This window comes from Macaca nemestrina, chromosome 18, assembly GCF_043159975.1.
Source record: "Macaca nemestrina isolate mMacNem1 chromosome 18, mMacNem.hap1, whole genome shotgun sequence".
Lineage (NCBI taxonomy): Eukaryota > Metazoa > Chordata > Mammalia > Primates > Cercopithecidae > Macaca > Macaca nemestrina.
Genome location: NC_092142.1, coordinates 57,278,091 through 57,301,269, shown reverse-complemented (window position 1 = coordinate 57,301,269; position 23,179 = coordinate 57,278,091). Strand labels below are relative to the sequence as shown.

Below are 23,179 nucleotides of genomic sequence, written 5' to 3'. Positions count from 1 at the left end.
ATTCCCATATCTGTTTCACCCAGACTCCTCAAATGTTAACATTTGCTTTATCCTTCTCTTTCTCATATATACACACATATGTACATACATACATATATGTACATATATACACCTATATAATAACATTTATGTTATGTATATTTTCCTGAAGTGCTTGAGAGTAAGTCGTAGTCATCCCTAAATACTTCAGTATGCATTTCCTAAAAATAAAGAGTTTCTTACATAACCCTACAATGCCATATTAAAAAATTAGAAGGTAGGCTGGGCGCGGTGGCTCAAGCCTGTAATCCCAGCACTTTGGGAGGCCGAGACGGGCGGATCACAAGGTCAGGAGATCGAGACCATCCTGGCTAACACGGTGAAACCCCGTCTCTACTAAAAAATACAAAAAATTAGCCGGGCGAGCTGGCGGGCGCCTGTAGTCCCAGCTACTCGGGAGGCTGAGGCAGGAGAATGGCGTGAACCCGGGAGGCGGAGCTTGCAGTAAGCTGAGATCCGGCCACAGCACTCCAGCCTGGGCGACAGAGCGAGACTCCGTCTCAAAGAAAAAAAAAAGAAGGTAACCATTGATGCAATGCTATTAGCTAATCTACAGCTCTCATTCACATTTGCCAGTTACCTTTATAACGTTCTTTATAGCAAAGGAAAATCCCAGATTATATGATTATATTCATTTGTAGTCATGTGTTATATTCAGTTGTCAAATTTTAAAAGTCTGGAACAATTGCGCAGTTTGTTTCATGACATTGACATATTTGAATCTTTCAGGCTGGTTATTTTGTAGTGTGTCCTTCCCTGGCTATTTTTTAATCGGATTGTACAGTGCTTTTTTTCCCCAAAGTTTCGAGCTCCCTTGTTAATGAAAAAGGGACTGAGGAGTAAGGTTTCTAAGTGGAGTCAGGGAACATGCACAGCAGCCTCATCTGCTCTCCTGGGAACCCTGGCACAGCGGGCGGAGAGCGGGTATCATCATGGCAGCTAGCTCACAAGGACACAGCAAGAGCCCAGCCTCTCAGTTAAGCCCCTTGTTACAGGTGATGCAAGTGCTCTGAGTTTCATAGTCCTTTCCTTCTCTGTTTTGTTATGTGTTCAAAGCTGTATCTTAGTGACCAACAAAAGGTGAAGGTTTTTTTGGCATGTGTGTATGTTATATTTTCCCCCTCCCCTCTCCTTCCCCACCCCCCACACAGGCAAAAGAAGTCTTGCTTTATTATTTCTTGGCAAATCCATTGGCCTCTCTTTGCCTCTGCTATTATAACAGTGTCTCAATGATAAAATACTCTTTTTCCTTAGTTACGTTTCTCCCGTTGGCCACACTTGGGAAACAAAAGCACTGTGGCAAGAGTATAGCATGCAGTCAGACTGCCCAGCTTCCAGCTTTGATTCCTGCCCCACTCTGCCATGAGCTGTGTGATCTTGGGCAGATAGCTCAACTCTGCTACTTAGGGACTTTGTGAGGATTCATAATGACTTATTAAATAATAAATTACTAAAAATATGAAAATAACACTATCATTTATTAGGTGCTTACTGTGTTCCAGTCACCATTCTGAGTGCCTTATAAAGCATACTTGATTATGATAGACTTACTTTTTCAGAACCGCTTCTATTCTTCCTCGAACTCTTTAGCTCATTTAAGACAAGGAGTAATATGTGTAATGAGAGTAATTATTTTTAAAACTTTTAATCTTTCCAGCAGACTGAAAAGTTAGATAGAAGTGTTCAGTCACTGTTGTATCAGATTGATTTCTCCTTTCCTGATTCGACATCTCTTTCTTCAGGAATGGGATCTGTTGGGAAACATTAACTGGCTCTGTGCTGATTTCAGATTCTAGATATTAAGGAAATGGGAGTGGTGACAGGAAATGAGAGCCAGCAGCTGGGAAGCAAGTTTGTAACCTGATGTCAGTGAACTGGTCTTTCACTCCTGAAAGACAAAATTACATGTAACTCATTGGAAGAGCAGGTGTCTCACCATTTTGTTTCGGTTTTTCCATTTGTGGGTGCATGATATACAGCTGTTCAGAGCTATATTTTCCACTTGGCAGCTATCTAGTAAGCAGAAGTTTTATTTTTGAAGTGTGATATGGGTATTCAAAATTTTTAAGTGCCCTCAATATAACTACTTAAAGATCTTGAGACATAAGCTGTATGGGTCTGTAAATTAACCTAATGTTAAAGGTTCTTACAGGCAAGCCCGTTCTATGTCAGTTTTTTCTCTTCGAATTTAGGCACGCTCTTTAACACAACAGAGTGTACAAGATAGCATACTGTCCATCTTATTGGCTAACGTTTTAAAGTTTTATTTACTGACTTCAAAAGGAGTCTCACTTCTGATTACTCTTGTGTATTTAAGCCAGTGAAGAAAAAGAAGATAAAACGAGAGGTTAAGATTCTGGAGAACCTTCGTGGTGGAACAAATATCATTAAGCTGATTGACACTGTAAAGGACCCTGTGGTAGGTGCCAAATGGTTGGGGGAGTATACTAGTAGACCGGGGTGTGGATATGGGGGTTGTTTAACACGCAGAACCTCATGTAATGATACAGTGGGGATGGTGGTGTTTGTCTTAACTACTGACTGGTTTGAAAACCAGAAAAAAATCATGGTGGCCCAGTGATAAAACAGCTACAACCACTGCGATGGAACCTGAAAGTGTACAGAGAAAAATCCCTTTTCTGGGTTTGTACTTCAGTGTTTTGATTCAGCCCACAAATGTTTGTTGAATGTCTCCTTTAAGGCCCAGCCTCTCTCCAGTTTTGAAAGTGCATTACTGCCAATTTGTGTTACTCTACCTCACTTAAGTAAGCATGACATTTGAAAATCTGGGTTTACACAAGGAGAATGAACATCTCCACGTGGACACCTGGCATAAAGGCCTGAGCAGGTCCCAGCTCCACTGACCCTTTGAAGAAGTCATCGTCTTTCCCTTAATTCAGCATGTGTCATTAGGGCTCACGTCGCATATGTAGATAGACTAAAATATTTTTGTTAATGCTTAGTTTTTAGTCATTTTAAATGTACTGTTTAATTTTGTTTTCTCTCCCTAGGGAGTAACTTAACCTTAGGTGTTTCTGATTAGCTAAGGTTGGAGGCACCTCACCTCCCCACTTTCGTACCCCTTCTTGTCCCATTGCTGTTCTCCACCTGCTCTACCTCAGATATTTCCCTGTTCTCTTCCCATGATAGTTTTGTTTATTAAAGAAATAGGTTTTTTTTCCTGGCTGCTAAAGACATCCTCGTAATAATATAGTAGCTAACATGCATTGAGTGCTTACTATGTGCTGGGCATATTCCAAGTGCCCAACTGTGTCATGTCACTCAGTCCTCACAATAGTCCATTGGGGTGGGTACCATTTATTCACATTGTACAGATGAGAAAATCGTAGTTTGCAGAGGTTGGAAGATTCACTCAAGATTACACAGTATTGTTGAAGCATAAGGAAAGTTTTTCCTTATGGACCCTGAGAAGACTGAGAAGGGAAGGGATTGTTGTATGCCAGATTGTAACTAATTGGCCTTTAAGATATATCCTGTCCTTTTAGCACAGATTGATTTTATAATGACTAGTTCTGGACTGCCTCCTGTTTGAAAATGGGCTGCATTGGAAATGAGTACCCATTGAAAAATGAGCACCATGTAAAAATAGGAATTTCAGAATAATTTTTAAAATGTGAGTTAGTATGTGGTATACCAGGAGCATCTTTGTTTTGCTTTTTCTTTTTCAAGTTAGCGGAACTTAGTGCTACATCTTATTATTTTTGTAATTTTTTAAAAGTATGTGTATGTTTTACGTGATAATGTAAGACAAGTAAATTGAAGTTGACAAAAATCAACAGGGACCCCTTGTCTATTAGAAGGTCAGGCTTACTTCACAGCCTGTAGAGAGATGTGGTAATACTGATGAAACCCTTACAGTTTTGGGCTGGTGAAGAATTTTTAATCATGGCTGCTACTGGGGCTGCTGTTTGGACTCTGAGTTGTCCTCGCAGAGATCTGCATGCTGCCCTGTGGCCTGTTTCCTAGGTAACTTTCACATGGTTCTTGAGCAAAAGATTGCTAGATGATTTTTTTTTCTATAACTCCTTAAGTCCCTACTTTCTCCCAATTTTGAAAGCTTCTTAACTGCCAATTAGCGTTATTTTACTTCAATTAAGGAATCCTGTTATTTGAAAATCTAGATTTATACAAGCTAATATTTAACATTTTTGTACTCATTGGATTAAAGATTATAGTACTTTAAAAATATTCGATTATATATGAGTTTTTAGGAACAGGTCTGCTTGATAAGATGAGACCATCTGTAATGGTCTCTAGCCAAGGCAATAATATTATGGTGTAGCTTACTGATAATATCATGGATGGTTATATTTTCCTTTTGGTCCGCCAAAAGACCTATGATACATTCCCACAACCTGTGATAATTCTGTCAAGTGCAATTCTGGCTTGCTCAACTAAGATGAAAATGTGTCACTTTTTTTGTATATAGTTGGCAAACTGGAACACTCCAGGGTATAAATCCTCACATAACCATTGAAGATTGGTTAAGGCCATTGGTAGGTTATTCAGAGAATACATTCCTCTTAAAACTTTTTATTACGAAATTTTCAACTGTTTTCAAAAGTAAATGCATAATGTAATGAACCTTCCTTCACACATGACCCAACTTTAGCAGTTAATCAGCTGTGGCCAACCTTATTTCATCTATACTCCCACCACTTCCCACCTCCCACTATCCCCAGTTATTTTGAAGCAAATTCCAGACATCATAAAATTTCAAGAGAATATTTTTCTTGACAGGCTGTCCCTGATGAGTGAATCCCTTTGTTATCTGAGTAGGATTTGGGGATGGGCCATTTTGGCAGAAGCAGATTACATTGATTATTGTTTGGGTACTTAAAAAGCATTAATATTCTCTTTTACAGTCAAAGACACCAGCTTTGGTATTTGAATATATCAATAATACAGATTTTAAGGTGCGTATACTTTTCTTTCTGGCATGGGGTTAACGGGGTGAGGGGGAGGTGGTGATAAATATTGTGTACTCCAGAACCCAAGGGGCAGGGCTGTCATTGATGAGAGGAGGAGATAACAAATTGGGTTCCTTAAAGCATGAGCGCAGGATGCAGAAAGTGGCTAGGGTTCTTGCATTAGGTGAAATTACTCATCACCCTTTGCCTTGCTTACTCCAGGAGTAGCTGCTTAGCTGGGTCTAAGCTCGTGCCTCATCTGTAACACTCTTGTTTTAGACAGCATAGCTTTAGTTGTATGTTAACTTTGACTTTTGTACAAAATCTTACTTTGCCGAGAGGAAGGGATAGACTGATACAAGGCTCTTGTGAAAAGAAGCAATGCATTGTATTCAGTGCTGTCAGATAGCGAGTGTGTGTGTGCACGTGACGTACAAATAAATGATTCAGGAAAACCAGACTCAGTGCTTTAGAAGAGCCCTATCTGGGTTTTTTACATTTTCTTATAATGTAAATTATTTTAGACATTGAAGTGTTCTTTTAAAATCATGGTTTTAAACTGGTTTTTCACAAATTTTATAATTTCAAGATTTTGGGGGTTAGGCATACTAGACATGGTGGAAACCCCTTTTTACCACGTAATTTAAAAACCAATATACAAACAAAACAGTAGCGTTGATTTTCAGGGGCATTTGGAGGACTTGTAGTTGATTGTAACTCTGTCAGTAAGTAAGAGACTTGTGATTTTGTTGTGACAGGAGCTAGAGACAAAACTAAATCAGCAGTTGAAAGATGTTGGTATCAGGAGGGATGGTTCTGGGTGAGAGTAAGAGAACCTTATTCTCACACCTAAATTTTTTTTTTTTTTTTTTTTTGAGACGGAGTTTCACTCTTGTTGCCCAGGCTGGTGCGATCTCGGCTCACTGCAACCTCTGCCTCCCGCGTTCAAGCGATTCTCCTGCCTCAGCCTCCCGAGTAGCTAAGACTGCAAGCATGCACTGCCACCCCCAGCAATTTTTTTTTTTTTTGTATTATTAGTAGAGATGGGGTTTCACCGTGTTGGCCAGGCTAGTCTCGAACTCCTGACCTCAGGTGATCCACCCACCTCTGCCTCCCAAAGGGCTGGGATTATAGGTGTGAGCCACTGTCCCGCCCAGCCTAATTTTTCTTAATCACTCTAAAATGACTAAAACAAGGTTAGTGAAAAGTAAGCAAAAGAAGATATTTTGACTTATAAAACAAGGAAGTTTTATGTGTAGTATATAGCACTTCCCACATGTGACAGATTTTCTTGTTAATATGATTCCTTACAGGTGAAATTAGCAGTGAACTCTAAAGAACGGGGTGTAAATTTTTTCATTCAGCAGCATAACAGCGCTTAGCTGGTATGGTACTATGCCGATATGTGTAGCTGATCCTATGAATCTCCCACATTTATCCTGGTATATGTGAATGGGAATGTGTGTGCATGTCTTAGAAAACCAGATAGTCTTTAGTGAAACCAAGTATTTTCCTAATGTAAAAATTGAAAGGCTTATGTGAATGGAACTTCATAGTGTAATTCCCGAAGTTTTAAATGCCTGTGCCTCGTTAATGAGTTTTTACCAATTGTCTAGCTACACGTGTAAAATTTCACCTCAGCGTTTTGTGGTTTTTTTGTTGTTGTTTTTTTTTGAGACGGAGACTTGCTCTGTCACCCAGACTAGAGTGCAGTAGTGCAATCTCGGCTCACTGCAACCTCAGTCTCCCAAGTTCAATCAATTCTGCCTCAGCCTCGTGAGTAGTTGGGACTACAGGCGTGCACCACCACGCCCAGCTAATTTTTTTTTCTTTTTTCGTATTTTTAGTAGAGACGGGGTTTCGCCATGTTAGCCAGGATGGTCTCAATCTCCTTACCTCGTGATCCACCCACCTCAGCCTCCCAAAGTGCTGGGATTACAGGCGTGAGCCACCGCGCCCAGCCCATTTTCTGTTTCTTGAAGTGGCATCTGCTCTGTTGATTTAACAACTGCTGAAGATCAGTTAGTGGGAATTCTAATTTGTTAGAGAAATTCTCTCTCGGGTCTTAACCCTCAAAGGGGATGTTTCATACATTCTCTTGTAGCTTTCTTTAAAGAGATTACGGGAAATTAATGTTTTTTTGAGGCTTGCATGTCTGAAATCATTTTTATTTTGTCCTGCCAATTAATGTATTTGCTAGAGTATAGAATTGTAGGTTCTAATTCATAATGTCCTCGATTTGGAAGAGATTGTTCCAGTATTACCACTGAAGCCATTCTGGTTTCATCTTATGTGATGGTTTTGTTTTTGTTTTTTTTCTCTGGAAGCTTTTAGGATTTTCTCATTTCCAGTCTTCTGAAATTTCACGATGACGTGCCTTCATATGGGTCCTTTTTATCTTTTGTTCTGCACACTTGCTGGGCTTTTTCCCCTGTGTTTTGGAAAAAGTATTTTTAATGTTCTTTGATTTTTCTCCCCTTTCTTCTTTGTTCTCACTTTCCAGAACTCATTCAAATGTTAGACTTCACATCTTACAGCTCCATTTTGGTCTCGGAACTTTTTAAAATAGTATCCTGTTCTTTTATGTTTTATGTAATACCTTCTATTTTCTCACTAAGAATATTGTATTTTTTCCCTTCATACTTTTTCTCTATTTTTCTTTGTGTGTGAGTTTTTGTTATTTGTCTCTGAAATATCATGGTTTTTGAATGTCTGCTCATTGCTCTAAAGAACCATCAGCCCCTGTCTCAAGGATGCAGGCTTGGCTGCTGGTATCTTAGCCTCAAGTTGAGGAGAACCATGGGGAGTGTTGTGCAGACTTCACCTAAATCTCCAGTTTTCAATGTGGTATCTTAAACTCATTTTCCCATTTCCAGTGCACTCTGTTTGCTCTCTTAGACCAACATCGGAGGTCGCCTGTCCTGAGCCTCTCTGAGGTGGTTCAGTTTGAAGCTGTTTGCCTCTGGCTCCCCTTTTGCTGTTGGCAGAGACATGTTTTCCAGCTTCACAATGTTGTTTCTCCTATCCCTTAGTTCTTACGATTTAATCTCCCTGCCCCTTTTACGGTTATTTTAGAGGAGTTTCAGGTAGAGCAGAGGTGTTTGATCTGCCTTGTTTAACTGGAGGTCCCCTTTGAATGTTCAAGCCATGACATTTTAGTCAAGAGATCATTAAATATCAGATGGCAGATGTGTATTTTTGAAGAGCAAATCATGGCAGGAAAATTATATTCTTTTCCAGATAGGCAGGCCACAAATAGAAAATCATTTAGTTCATTGTCGTGATGTCCTTTACTCTTTTTATTTTGTCCTGTGTCCGTCTTATTAGGAAAGTTTGTCTTTTTTATCTTTTTAATTCTAGTGTAAAGTATATTAACAACTGGTTTTAAGGGTATCACCCAGAGAGTTTTTGTCCCTGGTTAATACGAGGGTGAATTAACAGTGATGCAGCCCGCAGCCCATTCTTTTCAGTATTTTATATTGGTGCAATGGATTATAAATTTTGATCTATAATTTTATTTTGTCATAGGGTCCTTCTCTAAATTTGGTATCAAGGTTATACTATACAAGATAGATTGGGTAGCTTTTCCTCTTCCTATTCTCTGAAAGTTTATATGAGATAGGTATTATATGAGTAGATGTCTTTCAGGGGTGGGAGGAAGACTTTGAACCATACTTTCCTTTTTAAAACAGGTTAAAGTTTTTCCCGGTTTTCTGTCTCTTCTTGAGTCTATTTGGATAATATATATTTTATTTACTTTCAATTTGATTGACACAAAGAATTCTCTTAGGACTTAAAAACTATTGTTGACTGGTCACAAAAACAAAACAAACAAAAAAAAACCTCTGGCGTATCTGTAGTTATCCTTTCCTTCACATTTTTAAGTAGTATTCGTGCCTTTACTCCTTTTGTTTTTAAATCAGTCTTGCTAGAGATCTCTTATTAATCCTTTAAAAGAACCAGCTTTTTGGTTTTATTGCTCAGTTATTGTTTTTGTTTTTCTCTTTCTGCTTCTATCTTACATTTCTTCTTCCTTCAACTTTGTTGGGCTTTCAGTGGTTTTCTTCTTCATTTCTTGAGTTGAATTAAACTCATTGGATTCTGTTTTTCCTTTTCTTTTTTGTTTTTTTTGAGACGGAATCTCACACTGTTGCCCAGGCTGGAGTGCAGTAGCATAGTCTTGGCTCACTGCAGTCTCCACCTCCCAGGTTCAAGCGATTCTCCTGCCTGAGCCTCCTGAGTAGCTGAGATTACAGGTGTGTGCCACCACGGCCAGCTAATTTTTCTGTTTTTAGTACAGACGGGTTTTACCATGTTGGTCAGGCTGGCCTTGAGCTGCTGACCTCGTGATCCACTTGCCTTGGCCTCCCAAAATGCTGGGTTTACAGGTGTGGGCCGCCGTGCCAAGCCTTGATTTTGTTTTTCTTCACAATACATGTGCTTAAGTTTGTACAACCCTAAGCATCATTTTACCTGCATCCCATGCTTATGGAACTCGCTTCTGGATAGTTTTTAAACTAGAAGTGCAAACTGCAACATTGTGAATTTGCATTTTTCTCCCCAGACTTTTTACTTGGAAAATTGGAAAGAATAGCACAATCAGTATATATCCTTCACCTAGATTTACCAGTTGTTACTGTTTTGCCACATTTGCAGTTATTTCTCTCCCTGTCCCCTAACCCTGGCTTTTTTTTCCTTTTTTTTTGAGACAGAGTCTCGATCTCTCACCCAGGCTGGAGTGCAAAGTCTCGATCTCTTACCCATGCTGGAGTGCAGTGACCTGATCTTGGCTCACTGTAACCTCTGCCTCCTGGGTTCAAGCAATTCTCCTGCCTCAGCCTCTTGAGTAGCTGGGACTACAGGCGTGCCCCACCACACCCAGCTAATTTTTTGTGTTTTTAGTAGAGACAGGGTTCCACCATGTTGACCAGGCTGGTCTTGAACCCCTTACCTCAGGTGATCTGCCCACCTTGGCCTCCTTCAAAGTGCTGGGATTACAGGCGTGAGCCACTATGCCCAGCCTCTCCTTTCTGTCTCTGTTTTATCTTTTTGCTGAGTCATTTTAAAGTAAGTTGCAGACATCATTATGATACGTCACTTGTAAATATGCTAGCACTGAAACTAGGCTGTTTTCCTGTGCAAACACAATACTCTTAGTACACCGAAGAAATTTAGTATTTATACAATAGTGCCATCTAAGATAAGTTCATACTCAAAAGTTTCTCTATAATTATTGTTTCAGTAATATTCTTTATAGCTGTGTGTTTGTGAATGTATGATCCAGGATCCAGTTGAATTTTTTAAAAGTTTGATTGCACTATGTTCAGAGAACATGACCTATATAATGTTAATTATTTGGAATTTGTTGATGGTTGCTTTGTAACTTTAGTACATGATCATTTTTTATGCCAAGTGTGTTAATTTAGTTCAGAATTATGGCCTACTAATTTTTTTTCCTTGTATTTCACTTTATGGTAGAGGTATTGGTTTGGTCAGTTTCTCCTTAAAATCAGCAGTTTTTATGCTTTATATATACCGAAACTGTAATAAAGATATTTTAGAACAAGACAAAACTTCGAAACAAATGAATGAGAAAAGTTGGTCTCTAAGAGTTGGAATGAATAATTGTAGCAACCTCCCATACTTAAAAGTGTCTCAGGCCAGGTGTGGTGGCTCATGTCTATAATCTCAGCACTTTGGGAGGCTGAAGCAGGCAGATCGCCTGAGGTCAGGAGTTAGAGACCAGCATGGCCAGCATGGTGAAAGCCCGTCTCTACTAAAAATACAATAAAATTAGCTAGGTGTGGTGGTGCACGCCTGTAGTCCCAGCTACTCGGGAGGCTGAGATTGGAGAATCACTTGAACCCGGAGGGGCGGAGGTTGCAGTGCACAGAGATCATGCCATTGCACTCCAACCTGGGCGACAGAATGAGACTCCATCTCAATTAAAAAAAAAAAAAAAGGTGTCTCAAGAGAAGCTAAGGTACTATTTTGAAATATTAAAAAACAAAGGGATTTCAAAAAGACATGCCAAATGGGCTCCATCCTAAGAAGCTGGTAGAATCATATTGATATTTGGAGAATTTCTAAATCATGTAGAGGTAAATCACCACTTAGTAGATAATGTGAGGCCTTGTTAATTCTGTTAGAGGTTGAGTTTACAGACTAAACAGTTATCTTAATTGGGGAAATAAATTGTACTTTTATATTACATCATGTATGTTATTATAGGTCGTTAACATTTTGTCATTTCCTTATAGGGAAGGAAATAGGTGACATTTTCAGGGGGATTTGTAATAACTTTGATCTGCTTGATTAAAGATTTATTCTACTTCCTTAAATTTCTAGAAACGTTGACCTCGGTTTTATTCTTTAACTTAAGGGTTACATGTAAACAATTCTTAAACTGGTGACTGCCACAGTAAATACCTCTTTTGCTTGGACTTTATATATCCCACCACTTTTTCTTCTCTCTACACATGACAGGGATTTATGGGCATGGACTGAGCTGTGTATATTAGGGAATGTGCACACACTGTGTGGCTTGAGAGTTTGGTGTGTTGGTGATTCCCACATCTGGCAGGTGACCAGAGCTGCCTGGGAAAGCTTTCTTATAAAGTGTGAATCTTCTGAAGATCATGGTTGGAAATGGGGTCTTCGAGTCTGGGCTCACGGTGATGCAGCTGAATCGCATTGGAGTCTGAACAGCTGTGTGTATGCTTACGGTAGTAGTGAGGCCCACCTGTGGCCATGCCTTTGTGAGTGTCTGTGGTTTTATACCATGTAGGCCCTGAGTCTGATGACCAAATTACAATTTCTGCCATTCTCCTTCTCAGACTTTTTGGAGCTAATTAAAAGGCCCAGGAAATTTCCACCTTTTAAGTCATTTTTTGAAAATGTAAGCAAAGCTGACTTCCTGCCAGCATTTTGCAGTGGATTGTTTAATAATGTTCTCCCCATAGCTGGCTAAGAAGAAGGGAGGGTAAGTGTGGTTCTTGTGACGTTTCTCTTTCTAATGTGTCATGGACTCTTGGTACTTCTGTTTCTTGAAAGACTGCTTCTGTTTTGTTCCATTGACTGTGAACATTGTGAAAACATGTATGCAAGACAGAGCTGCCATACGTGATGTTTGGTGTATGAAGCGCCTGCTCTTCTGCTGTGCGAGGACTTCGTATGTGGTTGGAGTTCAGTGTAGGAAATGGGTGTGGTATTGAGTGAGTTGTTCAGTGGGCCCTTCGCATACTTGGGTGGTGGGGAGAGTTCAGAGATCTTTTATCACCAAATTTGATGACTCTGCCACCAGCCACTGTACCCGTTTCTCCCCATCATGTGTATGCCACGAAGCACAGGGAATGTTGGCGTGAGACTCTTGGGGTCTGGACAAAGCACACAGCAGAATGAGGAATCACCTTGAGAACCTGAGGTTACCACCAGTCCCTGTGTGAGGAATGTTAACTCTGGGGATGCTGTGTTCTTAATGGCGTCCTGTGCACAGCCACGTTGGAGAGTCAGTGGCATGGAGATAGAGAAGGGAGGTATCATTGTCAGCTCTGTAGAAAGCAGACAGGTTGGGTTTGGCTTTATAGGCTAAGGTGGAGCAGGGCTAGAGAGGGAAGCAAACATGGGCTTGTTTTGTCAGAGCTGGGGACTTCTAGGGGTGCAGTGAAGAACAGAGCTACAAAAGTCGGAGGAAGCCAGACTGTGGACCCTGCATAGTCTTGAATTTTAGGCCCTGGCAGTTAAATGTTACAGACAGATGTAGTTTGGTCTCCTCCTACCCAGAGATCATGAGAAGTGAGGGTGAATGGCAGTCAGTCACTTGGGACTTTGTAATATCTTAGGCCTAAACACTAGTGTACAACTGGTGTCTTTTGAATTAAATTGTTAATGGTTTTTGTAGCTAGAAATACTGTGTTGACAGTCCAGAGACATTTATTTTTATGGCTTGCACTGTTTATACAGATACATGGTGTAGGTACCACATGGTGAGGAAAGCCTTCCACAGATAAAAATCCTAATAAGATAGCCCATGTTAGTTTTTTGGAAATAAAATATTCCAGCCCTCTAAGGGTTAGAAAATTTGATCTTTTCTCTTTCATAGCATATTTATTGACTTGAAGTTCAATTTAGCATAGTCTCTGTGAGGGATTTCCTTAACTCACAGAGGAGGCACTGCTTTGACACCCAAGAGATGGAATCTTAAGCCTCTGTCTTTACATTCAAGCTGTCAGTGTGCAGCCAAGTCCTGGCTAAGAAGCCTTCTTGCAGCAGAGCTGGGAGAAGAACAAAAAACTTGGGTGTGTGTTATGTAGCTGAAGCTCTCCTGAGTAGAGGTGGTGGCTTGTTGGTGCTGTTCTGCCTGAATGGGGCAGCTGCAGCCAGGGCCAGCCACCCAACCCCACAACACCATGTACTGGCCTGTGCATTTCATTCCCTGTGCTGCCCTAAGGTTGATGAAATCAAATATTTTTCCTAAGCTGGAAGAGGGAATTACTCTTACCTAAAGGGGGAAACTTGAGAAAGCAAAGACCTGGTATTCTTAGAAAATGTTAAATTTTGTTCTCGGCAAATTTGATGTTTTTATTAAATTTTTTTGAACATTGTATGTGGATCAAAAATATAAAATGGTAGACAGTGAAAAGCCTCTTTCATTCCCCTGTATTCCAACTGCCTATTCCTTTACACATATATACATGAAACTAGTTTTTATTACTTTCTTCTATATCATTTTTGCAGATGCAGAAAATGTGGATGTATAGTTTTATTTTCCCCCCATTACACAGACATATTGTATATACACTGTTCTGTGTTCCCTGGAGAGATTCCCTACATTGCTTGTGTCTCTCTCCCAATAGAAGAACAAGAGAAGTTTAATAAAGGTGTGTTTCTTAATTTTATAGAAAGTGTGGATTGCGAATTGATGGGAAAACAGATTTACATGGATTTGATTGGATATCAAAGATAATGAGAGTTCCTGACAAGGGTTTATGATGCTTTTAATGAAGCTTGTAGCATTAATGTATTCTGACTCTTAGAAATTTTTTAACAACTCCCAGTGAGTGGGTCTTTGGATTATCAATAATGAAAACTTCCATTTGTCTATCAGTTTGGCCGGTGATCGTTTTTGATACCCCTGTCTTTTTTCACTCCTAAAACATCAGTTGTTGCCTGTGAAATGTTCTTTTTTTCCAGCCTGGAATTGGTTTCCAGGGAGCAGAGGGTATAGATTTTTTTGTAAGCTCTTGCCATCTGCAAATGCTATAGCACCTCCTTTTTCCTCATTTCTTTTGAGAACAGCCTGTCTCGCCACTGTTTTACCACAATAGCCCATGAAGTTCTTCAGAGCTCTGCCATCCACTCAGAACCCACTTCTCTAGAATATACTGTGGTGTTAGAGTGGGGTTAGTTTTCTTGATGTTCAGTAAGAATGTGAAGACGGACAACTTAGACTTCACAATGGTGTAATTGTGGTTAATAATTGTAATTGGCAAAATCACAGAGCATTAAATAGGAAAGATCTGAGTTGGCTTAAATGTTTTTCTCCCTTGGAAGTCCTTCCTTTTTTTGTGATTAAAATATAAAACCTTCATCTTTAGTCTTCCCATTTATTTCAGATCAGGTAGTAAAAACATCATGGGATTCCTTAGTCACATAAATATCAAATAAGCTTAGAGAATGGCCTGCACTTAGGATGACAAGATGCAGTGAGACTAAATTAACTTTCTGTTTTCTGGAATCTGTTTCAGCAACTCTACCAGATCCTGACAGACTTTGATATCCGGTTTTATATGTATGAACTACTTAAAGTAAGTGGTATTCATAAACTGTTAATTTTTTCAGGCCTGTTCATTAAAAGATAAGTTTTTGAGAAAACAAAGAGAACTCAAGCAGAATGTTTCTTGATACCCAGAGTATTTAGTGAAGTTTTTAAACTTATACTGAGGCCTCCATCGAAGAATCTTCACTTAGAAACTTTCCAGTGGAACTGACAAAAAAGTGGCCAGTCAGGGGGTACCAGGAGCATTATACCTTAGAACCTCCCATAGCTCTTGTTTGGTCCATGTGTTTTCTCTTTGCTGCTTTATTCTTACTGTGAATATAACAAATCACCGCAAACTTAATGACTTTTAAAAAATGATTATTGTTTCTTATAATTCTGTGAGTTAGCCAGGTGATTCTTTAGGTCTCAGTTGACTTGACTGGGGTAGGATGGTCCAGGATGGCCTCATTCACAATCTAGGACCACAGCTGGAGCTGCAGGGATAGCTGAGGTCTCATCCTCCAGCCCGTGAAGTCCATGCTGCTTCCCATGGTGGTCCTCCTGGGGTTTCTAGCGGCAGAGAGAGGGAAACCTCAATGTATAGGCACTTTTCAACCCTCTACCTGTGTCATATTTGCTAATACCCTATTCTCCAAAGCAAATCACATGGCCAAGCCTAGCTTCAAAGGGTGGAAAAACCGACTCCACTTCTTGATGGGAAAAGCACTGAAGTCATATTGTAGAGAGACATGCCTACAGGGGTGGCAGGCATTTGCAGCCATCTTTCCTTGCCATGTGTCGTCATCCACTTGCATGAGTCTTCCTACCCCTGTAGCCCTGGCTCATTAATGCAGGGAGAAGTGATGGGTAGAATGTCTAAGAGACTTACTAACCCCAAGCACAATGAAATTTGAAGAATTACTGGTTGGTGGAGGAATGATCATTTTGTTTGTCTAGATAAACACTTAAAGGAATGCTCAATTTGTAAATTGGAATACACCCATGGGTCCTAGATTTTTGTGTCATGGATCACTAAGAACCTAGAGAAAACTGAACTCCTTCCAGAAATGCTTGTATTAATATGCAGTCTTGCGAAAAGTTTTAGGGTAGTTGTAGATCTTAAGAACAGTTCTATGAAATGAATGTGTTTTTATAAGAACTTGTACAAACCACTTTTTTTTAGAGAAAGCTGAGGTGGTGGGTTTAAGGTTCACTCTTACGACTAATGGGCCTTCCTTTTTGTCAGTAAGATCAGAAAGACAAAAAAAGATCGAGCTTGATTTATCCCACCTTTCTCCATGTCTTCTCCAGACTAAAATTGAAGCATTGGTGTGGATAAAATTTGCAGTGCCAGGATCCTGTGAACTGTCAGACTAGCTCCTTTCCTGGAGGTGCTTCCTGAGTAATCCTATGCACTCTCACCCCATGAGAGCTACAATTCAGATCTCACAGTTGGTTATTTTTAAGTAAGGTGGTATTGGGATTTTGTGTTATTTAACCATCAGCCAAAGCTAAAGTTGTTTAAGCCAGCTTGCCCTTAGGTCCCATAAAGACATCCAACTAATGCAGGTCTTCCCAAGTGGACATGTGGGTGTCGCTCAATGTCTGAGGTCCTTTCTGCTTTCTGAAAGTAGCAGCTAGGCAGTAAGGGCATATACTTATTTTTGCTAATGAGACATAGAATCCCAGATGAAACTTGAAAAATGTCTTTCATGCTTAATAGTCAGAAACTGTACCAGATTTTAAAACTGAAATAATTCCCCAAAGAATTTCAAAGCATGTCAGTAACTCCATAAGGAGTCCGACTAGGAAACTTGGCAAAAGAATTAATTACCTTACTGTATTTGTTCAGTCTTTGCTTTCATTGAGTATTTTTCCCATGCCAGGTATTGTGGTCTTAATTAGTTTATTCCTTTGGACAGAGTAGGCAATATAGCAGAATCAACACTTGGTAAATTTTCTCTGAAAAGAAAAAATAGGAGTGGGGAAGACTAAATATTTAACTCCTTTGAAAATGTAGAAATAACTGAGGCTGAGGGCTGCAGTGTGATGACTCAGTGACTCAACCAGATCTCCTGATTCAGATTCAGGGAGGTCTGCCCACGACCCCTGGTGTCATAAAGCACTGCCACAAAGGCACTTTGGAATCTTGCTACAGTTATTATAAAACAGAGAAAAAAAATTGAAGTAGAATTTAAGCGAATTAAATAAATCTTAAATGTAAAGTCTTTAGGATGTTCGTGTATGTAAAACTCTCACCCAGATTTACATAGGACGATGATATCCAGTATAGTTAGTAACCACTGCTCATAGGTAAATTACGTAAAATTTAAAATTTAGTTGCTGGCCAGACTTAGTGACTCACGCCTGTAAATCCCAGCGCTTCAGGAGGCCAAGGCAGGTGGATTGCTTGAGCTCAGAAGTTCAAGACCAGCCTGGGCAACATGGCAAAGCCCTGTATCTACAAAAAAAAAAAAAAAATACATATATATATATGAATATGTATAAATTAGCCAGGTGTGGTGGTGCATGCCTCTATGGTTCCAGCTACTCAGCAGGTGGAGGTGGGAGGATCCACTTGAGCCTGTGAGGCAGAGGTTGCAGTGAGCTGAGATCATGCCACTGCACTTTAGCCTGGGCGACAGAGCAAGGCCCTGTCCCAAAAAATAAAATAATAAAATAAAATTTAGTTCCCTAATCACACTAGGCACATTTCAGGTGCTCGGTGGCCTCATGTAGCTAGTGGCTACTGTATCATAGCATGCAGGAATAGAATATTTCCGTCGTTGCAGAAAGTCCTATTGGACAGGGCTGGTAGAGGATATTGTGAACGTCCTGCAGGGCTCTCTTGTGTTCTTCTGTTCAGTGTCTCCTCTGAAGATTATATCCTTATATGTATCCCCATAGTTTAGTAGTGCCTGTTCTTGATCTTCAAATAACAAGCAATCTTTATTTTTTTATTTTTTTGAGACAGAATCTCTGTCGCCCAGGCTGGAGTGCGGTGGCACGATTTCGGCTCACTGCAACCTCCACCTCCCAGGTTCAAACAATTCTCCCGCCTCAGCCTCCTGAGTAGTTGGGATTACAGGCGCGTACCACCACACTTGGCTAATTTTTGTATTTTTAGTAGAAATGGGGTTTCACCGTGTTGGTCAGGCTGGTCTCAAAACTCCTGACCTCATGATCTGCCCGCCTCGGCCTCCCAAACTGCTGGGATTACAGGTGTGAGCCGCTGCGCCTGGCCATAACAAGCATTCTATATTGTATACTCTTGGTTCAGGGAAAAGCACAGATCGGGGGAGCTTATTCCTGGAATGCTAATCCCAGGGCTCATTCTCTGGCTTGTGTACTCCTCCAACATGAAGAAGTCCACTCCAGTGTCCTTAAGAGTCTAGTTTATTGCTTCTCATCCAGGTCAAGCTTGTCCCCCAGGGGACATTTGGCAAAATCTGGAACCATTTTTGGTTGTTACAACTGGTGGGGGGCTCTACTGGTAGGTAGAGGACAGGGATTGTGCTTGAGGAGTATTTCGTTGACCTTGTGTAGGATTCAGGTGCTTGTTAAGGTTAGCCAAAGGTCCTGAATTTGAAGTTTATGAAGATAGTTATTATTTTAGGCAAGGGAGATTTAGAAGCAAATTTTTATGTTAAAAAAAATAGAGCTTAACAATCTAATAAATGATTGAAAGATTTGAATCACCATTTCTCCAAAGAAGATTTAGAATGGCCAATAGACACATAAAAAGATGTTCCACTTCATCACTCATTATGGAAATAAAAATCAAAACCACATGGAGATACCACTTTATGCCCACCAGAAAAGCTGTAATCAAGTTGAACAATGACAGGTGTTGATGAGAATGTGGAGAAACTTAAACCCTCAGGTTGCTGGTGGGAGTAAAAGTGATGCAGCCACTTTGGAAGATAATTAGGCAGTTTCTTAAAAGTTTAAACACAAACTTAGCATACAACCCAGCACTTCCACCCCTAGGAATCTACCCAAGGGAAATTAAAGCATGAGTGGAAACAACCCAAATGTCCATCAGTAGTAGTGGAATACCACTCAGCAAGGAAAAACAACTTGGATGAATCTCAGAAATAGTATACTGAGTGAAAGAAGGTAGACGAAGCACTATACGTGTATGATTTCATTTATGAATGTGCAGAGAAGGCAAATCTATACCAGCAAATAGCAGGTCAGTGGTTGTGGGCAGGGCACGGAGGGATTGGGAGAAGTTAGGAGAGGGGATTGACTACAGACAAGCTCAAGAAAAATTTTAGGGGTGGAGATGTGCTAAAACTGGATTGTGGTAATGGTTGCACAGCTCTTTAAATTTGTGAAAAACCATTATATACCTAATATCTGCATATCAATCATCTTATACAAAGCAGTTTTCTCCCTTGGAGTAATAATGTAATGATCATTCCTTTTTTTTTTTTTTTTTTTTTTGAGACCAGCTCTGTTTCCTAGGCTGGAGTGCGATGGCGCCATCTCAGCTCACTGCAACCTCCGCCTCTCAGGTTCAAGCAATTCTTGTGCTTTAGCCCCACAAGTAGCTGGGACTAGAGGCGCCCACCACCTCGCCTGGCTAATTTTTTGTATTTTTAGTAGAGACGGAGTTTCGCCATGTTGGCCAGGCTGGTCTTGAACTCCTGACCTGAAGTGATCTGCTTGCCTCGGCCTCCAAAAGTGCTGGGATTACAGGCGTGAGCACCATACCTGGCCTCGTAATGATAATTCTTAAAGGCTCGGGGATTGTATTAAGGAAAATACTAATGCTTGGTCATCCAGAAAACCCACGTGGGACCCTTGTGTACAAAATAAGCCATATTGAAAGATGTATTTGAATGTCATTCTTCATGTCCACGTAGATGCTGGTCTGTCCTTTGAACCATTATGAGAGGTGACTCCAGTGAGGTTCCAAAGTCTGGTTTATCATCCCACACACACACCACCCCCCTCCCCACTGCCTGCCTTTTTTGCCCAGGCTGGAGTGCAGTGGCACCATCTTGGCTCACTGCAGCTTCCACCTCCCGGGTTCAAGCAGTTCTCCTGCCTCAGCCCACTCAAGTAGCTGGATTACAGGCGTGCACCACCACACCCAGCTACCTTTTGTATTTTTAATATAGCCGTGTTGCCCAGGCTAGTCTCGCACTCCTGACCTCAAGTGATCCACCCGCCTCAGCCTCCCAAAGTGTTGATTGCGAGATTGTGCCACTGCACTCCAGCCTGGACAACAGAGCGAGACTCCATCTCAAAAAAAAAAAAAAAAAATCTTCCTCATAGCCCTTGCCGTTCCCTTCATACCCTCTCTCTACTGGCTGTAGTATGCCAAGAGAGCAAGGGGTGCCTTCTGAAGCACACTTTTTTTAATCTTTCAATACAGGCAGCAAGCTGCCCCTTGGGGGACTGTATTCAAGTCAAGGTGTCACAAATAATAAGACTGTGCTTGCATTGGGGGATGGTAGTGGGGTTGCTTACTATTATCTGTGCTTTCTTACCTAATAGGCTCTGGATTACTGCCACAGCAAGGGAATCATGCACAGGGATGTGAAACCTCACAATGTCATGATAGATCACCAACAGAAAAAGGTACCATTACAGCCAGGCAGCAACAAGCTTGATTAAAAGGCTTAGAGCAGACCAGAAAGCTGTCCAGTGCCACGAAGGTTTCTGTAGACCCATGGTGGGTTTTTGGGCAAACTTGTTACTGTGATTTTTCCCATCTCCATTGTCGATTTCTACTTTGTAAAGCGTAGTACACAAGGAAAGTAGACGGTTTAAGTATAGTGGCTAACTATAGTCACTTGTTTTATTTTGGTCATAGTTTTCTGAAGGGCCTCAGAAAGAAATTACAGCTGGTGATTTCTGCTTCATTTCTTGATGACCTGCAGACCAATCTGCCTGGCCTTAAAAGAACACTTAGGTCCCCCCTATTTTTGATATCCATCTCTGTTGGCCCTAATCAGTGAGTAAATGGATCATCTAGTAGTAGACGAATAAATCAATGGAGCAGTGCTTCAGTCCTGGAGTGGGATGTGTCCCCCCAGCCCTTTCACTGATGCCTGGAGCTTATAACGAAAAGCTATGAATAATGGGAGAATGTGTTACCAAATGTAACTGCCTACAGTTTCTGAATGTAGGCAGAAAAAAGGTTGAGCTCTGTTGATCTAGAGAGAGGAATGAACCAGGATAATTTAAAATTTTTTCAAAAAGCATTTCAAGTGCTCTACTCTAAAAATGACCTCTTGCACAGTTGCTGGAAATGTCATCTTTAAGCCAGTGCACCTGCTCACATTTTTTGTGTGGACAAATGATTGTTACCTAATGTGATGTGGCCTTGTTCTAAGGCATAGGCCCCTAGAAACACTCCTTTCACATGTTTTTTTCTGTCCTGTTTGTAGCTGCGACTGATAGATTGGGGTCTCGCAGAATTCTATCATCCTGCTCAGGAGTACAATGTTCGTGTAGCCTCAAGGTACTTCAAAGGACCGGAGCTCCTCGTGGACTATCAGGTAAACTTGTTTAGCAGAGCTACTCTGGGCTATTTATACTTGCTTAGGGCTTTTTCTGATTTGCTGTTTATCTAGTCAGTTTGGATACACTCAAAACCCAGCCATTATTTCACCCTAAAATGCTAATTTTAGTTTTTTCTTAGCTAGTTTTTTGGGGGACAGAGAAGTTTTTAAATCTAAAATATCTGTAAAGATTAAATGAAGACTAGAAATTCAGATCAGAACATTTCTAGGAGCCAGGAAGTTAAAAAAATTTTTTTAAAATAATCTACGGCCATACCACCCTGAACACGCCCAATCTCATCTAAAAAAGAAATTTATATCAGAAAAATGGATTTCTACTACCCTTGGCTGATGGGTTGTCCTTATTGCCTTAGATGTATGATTATAGCTTGGACATGTGGAGTTTGGGCTGTATGTTAGCAAGCATGATCTTTCGAAGGGAACCCTTCTTCCATGGACAGGACAACTATGACCAGGTGAGCAAACACAATCTGGTTCTTACTTATTTGGGGGTGAATGCCAAGAAAATAGCATCCATAGATAGGAATACTATCCTTGAGCCACTAAATGTCACTCAGTGTCTGCATATGAGCTTTTCTTCAAGATAAAGATTGCACAGAATTTTGTGTTTGCCAGGTCGGCAGAAGTAGAGGCAGATAATGCTATCTGTGACAGCCTTCCAAAGTGAATGTGAAGAAGTCAGGCACCTCCTTGTCTAATAAAACTAGATTTTAGCCATTAGATTGTGATGCCCTGTACTTGTCCATCTGTAGAAGATTATTATCATAAGTTGTGTTATTTTAAAGGCAGTTTGGAAATTTGCATTCATGTGAACTTCTTGTCCTTGGGTCTGTCTGCCTGCCCTGGACTCGGGTTTGTACCTGGTCCCTAGAGGGTTAGTGGTGTGGAAGTCTTCTGATTCTTTGGTAAAGCGTCCTCATGGGCTCACAGTATGTTCTGAGCTCAGTGATTTGGTCAGTTTGTTTTGTGTTTCAGCTTGTTCGCATTGCCAAGGTTCTGGGTACAGAAGAACTGTATGGGTATCTGAAGAAGTATCACATAGACCTAGATCCACACTTCAACGATATCCTGGGACAGTAAGTAAGAGAAAGAGTGCTTTACCTTACCCCGTTTCAGAAGTGGAAAGGTTAGCCAAAATCACTTTCTTTTCCTGTTCTAATTATAGTAAAATGGAAATAGCCGTCTTTTTTCCTATGCATGTTTTCTTTTAACTTATTGAGATATTTGGGCTTTATGTCTTTTAATCATTTTACTTCTCTGAGAGATAACCTATTAGTAGAAAAGATAAAACAAAAATCATAATGTTACAGAAAAAAGTTTTCTGGTACAGCATAAGCTTCTTTTTAATGGCCAAACTTGGAGAGCAATGATTCTTTCAATAAGAGACTTAGTTTTTTTTATTTTATTTTATTTTACTTTATTTTATTTACTTCATACCTCTTCAAGGTGGAGAGACTTACAGTTTCTTCTTGTTCTCCGTAATGGTTTTTCTATACAATAGCAAATTTTAAAGTATATTGAGTTTTCAGGTACAGTGCAATAATGTTGAGAAGTAAACAGTTTGTTAACAGTTTTCAAACGGTATTTTGTGTAACCTCGCTGTTCCTGAGGCTAGCCCTAGGAAATATATCTGCTGACCGATAAAAATTACCCACTGTCCTGCATGCCACCCAGAATTGACTAAAAGCCTACCGCATAAAAAATAATCTAGAAAGGTTCCACATACTCTAAATCAGATATTCAGATATAGAAGTTTTACCTAGTTGTGTGTATCTAATCACAGAGCACCAGTGTGTTTCAGGATGCTATGCTGTAACTATGGGGCAGTAAGGCAGGCACCAGTTAGAGATTTAACAAGCTTGTAATCAGTACATTATTCTAAGATTTTGTTGGCTTTAGCCCTAGTAGAT

General features: G+C 40.3%; 1 protein-coding gene across 2 annotated transcripts in view; it reads left to right on the top strand.

The window, feature by feature from the left end:
- Positions 1–23,179, top strand: part of LOC105491514 (casein kinase 2 alpha 2) — a 40,733-nt gene that overhangs the window by 9,777 nt on the left and 7,777 nt on the right. The window contains exons 3-9 of one of the 2 annotated variants that reach the window (XM_011758024.3): positions 2,357–2,458; positions 4,926–4,976; positions 14,717–14,776; positions 20,239–20,322; positions 21,135–21,245; positions 21,623–21,724; positions 22,245–22,345. In XM_011758024.3, the coding sequence (XP_011756326.2) occupies positions 2,357–2,458; positions 4,926–4,976; positions 14,717–14,776; positions 20,239–20,322; positions 21,135–21,245; positions 21,623–21,724; positions 22,245–22,345 (611 nt within the window). The remainder of the gene's footprint in view (positions 1–2,356; positions 2,459–4,925; positions 4,977–14,716; positions 14,777–20,238; positions 20,323–21,134; positions 21,246–21,622; positions 21,725–22,244; positions 22,346–23,179) is intronic. The other variant, XM_071084658.1, reaches the window with a different exon arrangement.